This window comes from Gopherus flavomarginatus, chromosome 5 (genome assembly GCF_025201925.1).
Source record: "Gopherus flavomarginatus isolate rGopFla2 chromosome 5, rGopFla2.mat.asm, whole genome shotgun sequence".
Lineage (NCBI taxonomy): Eukaryota > Metazoa > Chordata > Testudines > Testudinidae > Gopherus > Gopherus flavomarginatus.
The window spans coordinates 42,795,851-42,806,323 of NC_066621.1; the positions used below are offsets into that span (position 1 = coordinate 42,795,851).

The window sequence follows — 10,473 nt, forward strand, 5'->3', positions numbered from 1 at the left end:
GGGAGAGTCTCTCCTGCCCAGCACACTCTGCAGGTGTCCCCCGCTGGGCTGCACCTCCCAGTCCCACCCACGGAGTCCCATCCCCCCTGCCCTGGGCTACAGGCTCCTGCGCTGCACCAGGGCCTCCCGTCCAGACAGCGCAGTCTGCGCCCCTGCCTTGCGGGCCCAGCCCCGGGGAGCCCCTCGCCCAGGCTCCCCAGTGCAAGGCACCGGACCCCCGCCACTCACCTTCCATCCTGCGCCGCCACCTGTCCCCGGCCTGCTCCCGGTGCTCGTTGCACTCCACACGGGGCTCACCAGCCAGGGGGCCTTAAAGGCGGAGGGGCCCTTTCGCCTCCCCCCACCTCAGCAAGGGTCGGGGAGCGCTTGGCCCCTGAGCCGCCATAGGAGGTGGCTGGGGCGATGTTGGGGCTGTGCTGAGCGTGGGGCGCAATGGCCAAGGAGCCAGCCCCCCCGCTGCTCTGACCGCGCCTGCTGTGCCCCCCCCCCGCCCCCCGCAATGGCTCCTCTGGCCATGCTGCCGCCAGCGCCAGCCCAGCAGGCGCCGCTTTTTGAAAATGTGCTGAGGGGAAGTGGCTGCTTCCCCTGCACCCCGCTAGCTACACTACTGCTGCCAGTAGTGGGAGCCAAGGGAACATGATGGTTTTGAGTGGATTTACCTGAGCCAAGGGGGGTAAGCAGTTCAAAGATGGATCCCTTCCCCAATACAGCCACCAACTGCAGCCCTGGAGAGGGGAAAAGGGAAGCTGAGAATATAAACATCCAACGATGGCTCCGAAGTGTTCTGCCCCGGCACAGGTTAGAGCATCTTAGAGGTATTCTAGCTTGCAGTAGCTGGGTACGGTTCCCAAGGGACCATACACCAGCTGCAGATAGAAAGAGTTCAGTGCCCTCCAGCCACTCCCCTCCCCATCACACACCACCTGCACCAGGAGCTGCAGGAGGGAGGCATAGGAGACCATTACATCAGCCCTGCACATATTGAGCTGGGGGAAGCCCCAGTGAAGGATTTATGGATGACTTCTGCTCCTTTTCCACAGCCTGGCAGAACAAGGCAGAGACTGTCTCAAAGTAGTGTGGGTGGCCTCTGAACTTTGTCCTTTTTGATGTATGTTTGGTGCTCCAGCTGAGCCCCAGTAAGTTAGAAGCTCTAGAGCAGATGTCATGAGCAAGCTGGAAATTCCCAAGGCAGGTCTCTCTTTTTTTTTAAAGAACTGCTGAAGAAAGCATCGTAGTCACACTGACATGTTCATTCCCCAACCTTATGTAGCTTTCTAGTTCCTGGTCTCTGCCATGCTGCTCCCCTTCCCCTCCACCTTGCCCCAGTGTCTCTGCCACTCTGTGCTGTGCTCCCCATGGTTGTGTTTCACTTAGCAGCTTGGGATGCACTCAGAATGGAAGACCATGGGAGGGCTGGGCAAAGGGCGGGAGCATGCAGGGGAGTGAACACAGAATGAAGTAGAAATCAAGTAAAAGTGTGAGAGGCTATCAGAGAAAACAGCTCTCCTACTCCTGATGAATGAAGAAAAATGCTATATTCTTTGTGTGGTTTGCCTCTGCTTCTTACCAAAGAGACAGAATGGGACGATGTTAAAGGTAAAATGCAGTCATCTGTATTAGGGCTTGAGAGTGAAACTTTTGTTCTGATTTTGTGTTGTGGGACACAGACAAACTTTAATTTAGAGATGAGAGCTGCTGGTAGAAGGCTTGAGGATTAGCTGTGAGGGGTGGGAGGGAAGAGGACAGTGCCTAGAAAAGTGTAGTGGCAGTGTCTGTAGCTGTCATATAAACCAGGGGCAATTTTTGTTTCATTTGTACAGTGCCTAGCAGAGTGGGGTCCTCTCTGGTAATGCGGATAGTAATCCCACAGTTGTTTTGAAAGAGTGTGTACAGTAGAAAGTGAATACAGAGAATTGTTGGCTGAGCTAGGTGAAGTGTGGCCATCTGCCTTCCAAAGCCTGGTACTTGGTATAGTTTAGTTTGAGTCAAACGGCTTTTTATTGTTAGATGGCTAATTTTTGAACAGGTTTTCTGAAATTTGTTCCTCATGGGTATGTAACCTGTGAGGTGGGAGGTCCCAAAACTCAGGCTGCCCCCGGAGCCCAAATGTCTACTCCAAAGTTAAACAGTCCCTTAGCCCAAGCCCCTTCAGCCTGCGTCATAGGCCAACTGCAGGTTTTTAATTGCAGTGTAGGCATATCCTAGCAGACTTATTGCCTTGGCTTCTCCTTGTAAGTATTCAGAGGGTTTGCTTACTATCTTGAGTTTTGGTAGGGTTTAGTTTGAGTGTCACTGATTACTTCAGAGTTCACTAGCAATTCAAACATACACAGTGTTGCAATTCCCCTTTTGCTTTCCTGGCACTTCATAACGATTAATTCAAGGGGAGATTAAATACTGAGAATGTTTATGCTTGTAGTTAGTTATGCCACCAAAAGCATTCTAGCTCCCTTGCCTCTTCTAGTGTCTTATTTTCTGATATTAAGTATCTTGCTTTTCAGTCCCTTAAGAGATGGTCAGATAGGACTAAGTGGGTAGCTTTTGTTTGGAAGATAATAGGGCTCAGAATATAGATCAATCACATTGTTACTTAAAGGCATTAAGTACTGTATGTAACAAAGTGTGGAATGTGGCTTAGTGTTGATAGAAGATGATCTGGGAGTCAGTTCCTCTGTTATAACCCCACTTTCACCGTTGACTGTCTATGATCTTGACTTGGTCAGGAAATTGCGTTGTGCCTGTTCAGAGATCTACTGAAATGGAGATACTTGCCTACTTTACAAAGATACTGAGGATTAATTCATGTAATGTTCTCAGAACCTCTGAAATGGGCTGTAAGGGAGAACAAAGTATTCCGGGTTAGAGGGAAAATACTTTGGCATACCAATCTGTAGTGTGTCTGTACATCCATAGTAATGGTTAAAAGTAGACATTCACGCAAGTGGGTAAAGATGAAATACATATTCCTATCCTCCCTCTTATTTTTATAAAGGTATTTTCCATTGTACATTTGCTACTAAAATACTAATCACTTAATGTCTCTGTTTCAGGAAGTTCCATAAGAAATTGGGTCAACAGGCCTGGCTAGTTGCTGCTATCACAGTCACAGAGTTTCTGATTGTTGTGAAGTACGACCCTTACACCTTAATGCTTTCCCTTCCTTTCTACATTACCCAGTGTTGGATACTTGGAATCATGCTTGTGCTCACCTGGACAATATGGCGCTTTTTCATTCGGTAAGCAAAGGTGATAGAGCTCAGATTCCAATGAGCACCAGTGCGCCAAGACCAGGCTTAGCCAGCCCATGTAAACAGTCATGTATTGTAGAACAAAAGACTTTCAAAGTGTATCTTTTAAGAACTCTCTATAGAATCTTGAGTTTCCAGGGGTAACACATCTTACCAACAGCCTATTGAAGGTGTACAATATAAAGTCTGTGTGGGAGACTTGAGTAGGTAGTCTTCAACACATAATATCCACAATGCTTGACTCTGTTTAGTGTAATTTAAATATAAATGTAACCAGAATCCTGACAACCAACTTATAACTACTTGTTTTAAAGAACTTAACAAGAAATCTGAAAGCTAGTCTGTGACCCTCACACATTGCTGTATACTTTTGAAGTGAAGGCCAGTTGTATACATCAGATGCTCAGTATGCCATGGCCACAGCTGTCACAAGTCATTAGGGATTTTGGTTGCCCAATTTGACACCTTTAAAGAAGCCCAGTTTTCAGAAAGTACTGAGTAACCCCCTCTGAAAATCCAGCCTTGTTAAGACTTTTGAAAATGTTGGCCTATATTTTTATACCCTCTAGCTCTGTTTCTAAAGCTACTTTCTGACACTAGTGTCTTTTAAGGCTACATACATGCCAAACTGGAATTATTTTCAAAGCCTCATTTGAATGATCAGAGTGAAAATGTTGTTTGAAATCTAAGAGATGAGACCCTCATTGTCAAAATGCAAAAAGGACTCATGATTTTTAGGCAGCTTGATAATAATAAAGAATTATATGTGGTGACCAACCACGGGAAATTTCAACCTGAAAATAATTTTGAGAAAATTGCTGAAGAAACTACTGAAAGTAGGGGATTAGTTTAAAAATGCAATCTGTCTGGATGAAAAACTCCAGTAACTAATACCCAAGATATTTACCCAGACTGTGTGTACATACATGCAACGGATGAAAAATATTTTGTATATAACATTGTGGGAGTATAGTTGTAAAGATGGTGGGTGGGAGATGTAACATTTCCAGGATGACAAACATATATCTTTGACAATCACAGCAGGTGCATGCGCATGATCTATTGATTTTTATATGCTCTTGGCCACTTGCCTAGATGACAGGGCCCCTTTCTAAAGGTTACATCGTTCTCATTAGAGTGCAGAAGGTAACCCAAGCCGAACTGCTTGTGAGCATGATGTGCACTTCCCTCAGTATCTACCACAGGGGCAGGAATTCTCTTCTCCCTGCTAAAATATCTTAATACAGAAGAGTGACAGAATAGTTCATACGCACTTCCAGCAGCCAAATAGGATGCGTTACTGTGTGTGCCTGAAAACAGATTTTTTTCAGCATGTTGTCTGGAGACAAATGCATGGCTCCATGGGACTAGCTCTAGTATTGTCACTTTGGAAATGAACAGGTGAAGGTGCATAACTCCAACCGCCTTCCTGGTAAAGTGCTCTATCTGGGGACATGAAGATGGTAACAAAGTTCAGAGAGTTAAATAGATCAAGAGTCAGGGGACCAAAGGTAAATATGCTTTATAAGTAGGGCTATGTTTTAGTCACTGGTATTTTTAGTAAACGTCATGGACAGGTCACGGGCCATAAACAAAAATTCACAGACCTGTGACCTGTCCATTGCTTTTACTAAAAGTACCACCATGACTAAAACATGAGCGGGGGCTGCAGGTGCTCTGGGGGCACTGCGAGTGCTGACCTGGGCCCCCTACTTGTGTTGGGGGGGGGGGCGTGCAGGGAGACTGTGGCAAGGGACCTCTGCTGGTGCTGGCTGGAGGAGGGTTGGCGGGGCTGGCAGGGGCTGGCAGGGGCTTCCTACCCTGCTCCTCATCCCTGCAGCTCCTAGGCGGTGGAGGGGCCAGGGCAGGGGCTCTGCTGCTCCTATCACAAGCTCCAGCTGCCGCAGCTCCCATTGGCCGGATATCACAGCCAATGGGAGTGGCAGGGGCAGGGTCTGAGGGCATGGGCAGCGCATGGCGTGGAGCCTTCTCTTTCTCTCTCTCTCTTTCTCGCGCGCACACACACACACCCCGTCTAAGAGCTGCAGGGCCATCCATGCTCATGGGAGCTGGGAAGTTCCCCACCCCCAGATAAGTGCCCCCCGCATCCCTCAGCCCTGAGCCTCCTCCCACATATCCACACTGCAGCCCCTGAACCAGCACCAGTCACTCCAGAAGTCGCGGAGGTCATGGAAGGTCACGGAATCCACAACTTCCATGACAGACTCTCAGCCTTAGTTATAAGAAGTGTGCTGTTATCCAGGTTGAGAGTTTTCCCTAATTTCCTGACACGCAATCTAAATATGCGCGCTCAGTTTGGATACTACTCAAGTGTGACGGCACCTCTGTGTGAAGAAACGGATATGCCTTCCTCTTCTATAATCAGTCAATGGGTATGGTCAAAGAAATGAGACCAGCTCCTGCATGGCAGTTTCCCCGCTACACTTGTGCAGAATGCAGCCTGTGTTCATTATACTTCTGGGCATGGTGGTAACTATTTGTAAATACTAGCACTAAATGTAAATAAATTGTTTTCATCAACTGAATCCATAGCCTTTCTTACAGGATAAAGGAAGTCCATACAAACTTAGTGCTGTAGTAGTAATCAAAATGAGTCAAATTGTCCATGTCATAATGACACCAGGATATATTTGTCCAATTGTTTTTATTGTAAATCTAAGCGGAAATGCTTGTTTAAGTCAATACTAACAATCTTGTTTTGTTTTTAGTGACATTACCTTGCGGTGTAAGGAGATAAGACGACAACAGCAAGAGCACAAATATGAAAAGGACAAATGCTTAAGCAATGGTGATGGACATTCTCCAGTACCAGATGAGCAAACCGGGAACAAACTGAAGGAAAGAAAACTTTGAACCCAAACAACAGACTAAGGGCTAAGAGAGCAACCTCTGAAAGTCAGCTTGTTTGACATGACTCTCAACCTTATTCTACCTAGAAAACTTCCATTGTTTACCCACGTCTGAAAATCTTCTGGGGAAAGATGTCACCATGACCCCCTTCTAGTCAAAGATGAAGAAAGACTACAATAGACAGAAGTCACAACCTACACTACTGAAAAAGAAAGGATCTTTGCGTGTGTGTTTTTATAAATGTCTGTTCCTTGCAAAATCAAGGATTTAGGGGAGTTTTAAATTAAATGCAAAGGGAATCCAGTGATCCAATTTCCAGTGACCCATGATATTTGTTTTGCCACTGTTTGGTGGGCCATTAGGAACACTCATTTTATGGACTAAATATACATGGCACTGAATAATGTTGTATTTCTGCTGAAACTACCTTGAGCTGTGAAGTAATATATGTAATGTTGGTTCCATCCACCTATTAGCAGAAGTTCAGGGACAGAACTGCAGCAAGATAAACTTAGTGATGTGACTGGAGCGTATGAACAAGTTGCATCGCTTGCACAGCATATAATACAAAGTACACAATTGTTACATCCCCTGCAGTGCTGGGGTTTGCTGCCTTTCTCAAAGCTGACTTACATTACCATGGTGCAACCTATGACTGTTTCATACTACATCATAGCACTGATTATACAGAAAACCTCTCCTTTTGGTTCATTTTTTCCGGGTCATCTCTCAACATAATCGAAGTTTAGATCAGAACGTTAACCTTCATTGCCTAATGGAGCAAAGTGTATTACAAACAGAAAACTGGTAGCTAATTCTTAAGTTATTTGCCTTATACTTAAAGCATTATTTTTCTTTGCTTGCCAAGACAGCTATATTCTTTGCTTCCGCTTTGAAGGCAGGTCATGTTCTGCCATCCTTCAGAGTTGTCCTATTCCTCCCAGTGCTAGGTCTGAGCTCTTAGCAACCGTAAACCAACTGGAAAATGTGCATTCTGCCGGCCACTTGCACAATAACCAGACACTAAACACTTTGCTGTCCTAGCTGATGAAAGAATAGGGTTGACTTGATCACTTGTGGCCCTTTCCTGAGTGATGAGAGAGAACCTGCTGTTCAAGCTAGCTGGCCTTCTTGCCAGTGACTCAGTGTCTCATAACATTGAAAAACCGACATTTCTAATGTCACTGCTCCTAAAACGTAGTGGCCGCAGTAGAACGTCAGCTTTTCCCATATTGTCCTAGATGCAGACCCCTGTAATGTAACAGAGAACTTTAACCAACGTAACTTTTCTAAAAATACAGCAGTCTTATCTGGCTACTAATCACATCATACACTGCTTTTGAGAGAAGCTTATTTATACAAAAGAAAATAATAGAAATATGAAAACAGAGTAAAAGCTCAGCATTTCCAAACAGCTTTACCGCAAACTTTCAACGGGAGCTGGAGACTCACAAGCCAAAGCTGCTGTCTGCAGCAAAGCACAAATCTTTGACCCATTTTGGGCTCATACTTGAATGGTAAGCAAAATCCGTGTCTCTCCCGTGTTGATAGTGACACAGATACTTTTAAACAATGCGCAGCAGAGTAGAATTTAATTAAAAATTCTACAGTATGAGTGCACCTAAAAAGCTCAACAAATGAAGCAGAGTTTCAGGACAAAGGAGGCAGGATCGATGGAATGTGGTGACTGCCCTTCATGATGACGATCAGTAAGTTGAGGGGAGGTTGATCAGTCTGAGGGGTCATATGAAGCTTCTTCCTTGATTGTGCGTAATGTACTATTGTGAGCTATTAAACAGCTGCTGTTAAACTTTAGGATTTATCTGCTGTAATGTGGTGAATGCTATGGTTGTGTAACTAGATGTTAACAAACTCTCAAATGGGCAGAGGCTGAGTTGAGCAAATCCATTTATTTTTAAGTCTTTTTCCACACCCAAGTATTAATTTTACACATTCACATGGATTCATACCAGTCTTATCAACTATTGACTGACTGTTAGTAGGTAGTACTAGTATACATGTGCTAATGTGGTTCCAGCAAGGCTCAGATGTGTATCTTTTCATTCACTGTGCTAGTTCACACCATTGTCCTTTTTCTGACTTGTCTTTGGGTGCGTAAACATTCCTATTTCGGTTTTGTGATTCTGGCAGGTGAAATGGGGAGAACTTGGCATTTTACTCTTTTCCCTGAGGACTCTGATATGCAAATTTGAAGGAATTATGGGAAATGTCCATTTCCTAATTCTGAAGCTGGTGTACTAGACAAAACACTAATTTGTGTCTCTCTACGTTCACTTCAACATGGAGCTTTTAAAGTTACAGGCTGGATAACTGAACAAATAAAATATTTGCTGGTGTATTCTTGGGTATAACCTGTCTGTGTTGTTTACTTTCACACTACCTATGGTAGGTATGGCATTGCATGGCTCATAGGACATCTTATGCATTCCTGTGAGCAGAAAGCACCATTAGATTGCCACTGCATGTAACGGGATTTTGGACATGTGGCCTTTACCGTAACAAATTTGTCCAGATGTCCATGGCCACACTTCCATGTGGCATTCCCCTCCCCTTCCCTGAAAGGTAACTAACTTTGAATGAAATGGCTCTGAATTAAAAGATCTTAATCATAAAGTGAAACAACTTGGGTTATTCTAAACTTATTAAAATTATGTGATGTTCTTACTGCTTCCCTTGTGGGAATGTTTTGCATTGCTGGTGAGCTCTGGCCATTGAAGTCTAACTTGTTTTTAGGAATCCCTTATAAAGTATGCTTCCATGCACCACTGTCTAAGGGCTGTGCCCTAGAAGCATGCAAGATTTCAAAGGAGCTGGTATGTGGAGAGAAGGAGAGCTGCTAGGCTGTTTGCCCCTATGAAAACATGAAGGGAAAGTCTCAACCACCTCTGCCTTGTACATCTCTGTCTTATCCTATATCGTCTCACCATAGTCTGATGGTCCCTTGTACAACTCTGTTAGCTTTCTGAGAACCTATGTACAGTGGAGTCGCATCATAGGCACATTTATCGTAGGCAATTTTAACTATACGCGCTTGGCAAAACAAAATAAAAAAAGAAATTAAATACCTGTAGTGCAGGCGATTCCGCCTGCCATTCCACTCAATGAGCGTCTGACTATATGCGATTTTTGCCTTACGTATTAACCAGAATCTAACCCCGCGTAAGATGCGACTCCTGCGCGGAGAGTTGTCCTGGAAATTAGGTATGTAGGATAAGCAGCTGTCTGCAGAAGGGAAAGAATGCAAGGTAAATAACAAAGGTTGGGTGGGTGCAAAAAACATATTCAGCCCATATTAGTGTTACTGAATGAGGTGCCAGCTGGGAGGTGATGACTACCTGGCAGTACTGCCAAGACTTTCCCATTCACAACTCTTGCCTTGGAAGTGTGCTGGCAGGGGAAAACCCTGGTTGGGGTGCCACTTTTCACTCTTAAATTCTAACCTTGCTCAGACACTAATCTAGACAACTTATAACTGAATGTGCTCTTGTAAATATCTGCTTGTTGGGCATCAGCTGAGTGTTTGTTGGTATGCGCTGCCTCCCCGTCAATGCGGAGTTGAGGCCTGATCACCAGAAACCTAAAAATGGAATCTTTTTTTTGTGACTTTTCTCCAGCTGTCTTCTCCGATTTAACATCTCTTATTAAACTTGAATAATGAATGTATCACTAACTACGGTGCCATTCCGTCTCCTAGTGCCCCAGCCATTCTTGGGTTGGCATAGGCATGCTTCCAGGTTAATCTTTTCAAGCTGTTTAAACCTCCAAGGATACTGATGTAAAGACAAGGTAATATGTAGTAACAACACATGGATGCTGTTTGCCCCTGAATTCCTGCTTTAGTGAAACTCTCATTAAAATATACTCTCTGAAAAATTATTTGTAGTGTCAAAGTTAGACTCAGGACTTACAGTTGGTCAGACCACTCTGTGTTTTTTTAGCACAGCGCTCTGCTAATAACACTCAGATAATGTGAGCACCATGCAAGACACAAACTGTCTTATTTATACAAATAAAAGAGCGAGCACTTAACAGGATAACAAAGGAAGCAGAATCTGATAAGTTTACCTGGGCTAGGCATGCATATCTTATTTCTTTACTAACTATTACCGATCTTCTGTTAATGTTTCGCCATTAGCACCCTTGTTTATGCCTAATGTTTCTTTTCCTGGCACCTGTATTTCAACATTTCTTATTTCTGCTTAAAGGTATATACACATTTCTTGAATCCATTCTTATTTTTACAATATAATTCATTCTACTTTCACAGTAGTTTATGAACCATGCTGAAAGCGTAATTTGTAGCTTAGGGCCCAGCCAGTGGTGTGTGGGAAAA

The 10,473-nt window shown here is 44.3% G+C and overlaps 1 protein-coding gene across 5 annotated transcripts in view; it reads left to right on the top strand.

Moving 5' to 3' along the window:
• Nucleotides 1-8,478, top strand: part of PTDSS2 (phosphatidylserine synthase 2) — a 77,464-nt gene extending 68,986 nt beyond the window's left edge. For 4 of the 5 annotated variants that reach the window (XM_050952889.1, XM_050952890.1, XM_050952892.1 and 1 more), the window contains 2 exons: nucleotides 3,051-3,236; nucleotides 5,978-8,478. In XM_050952889.1, the coding sequence (XP_050808846.1) occupies nucleotides 3,051-3,236; nucleotides 5,978-6,122 (331 nt within the window). In that variant the 3' untranslated portion in view covers nucleotides 6,123-8,478. Of the gene's footprint in view, nucleotides 1-3,050; nucleotides 3,237-4,579; nucleotides 4,760-5,977 lie in introns of all 5 variants that reach the window. The other variant, XR_007774378.1, reaches the window with a different exon arrangement.
• The last annotated feature ends 1,995 nt before the right edge of the window (nucleotides 8,479-10,473 follow it).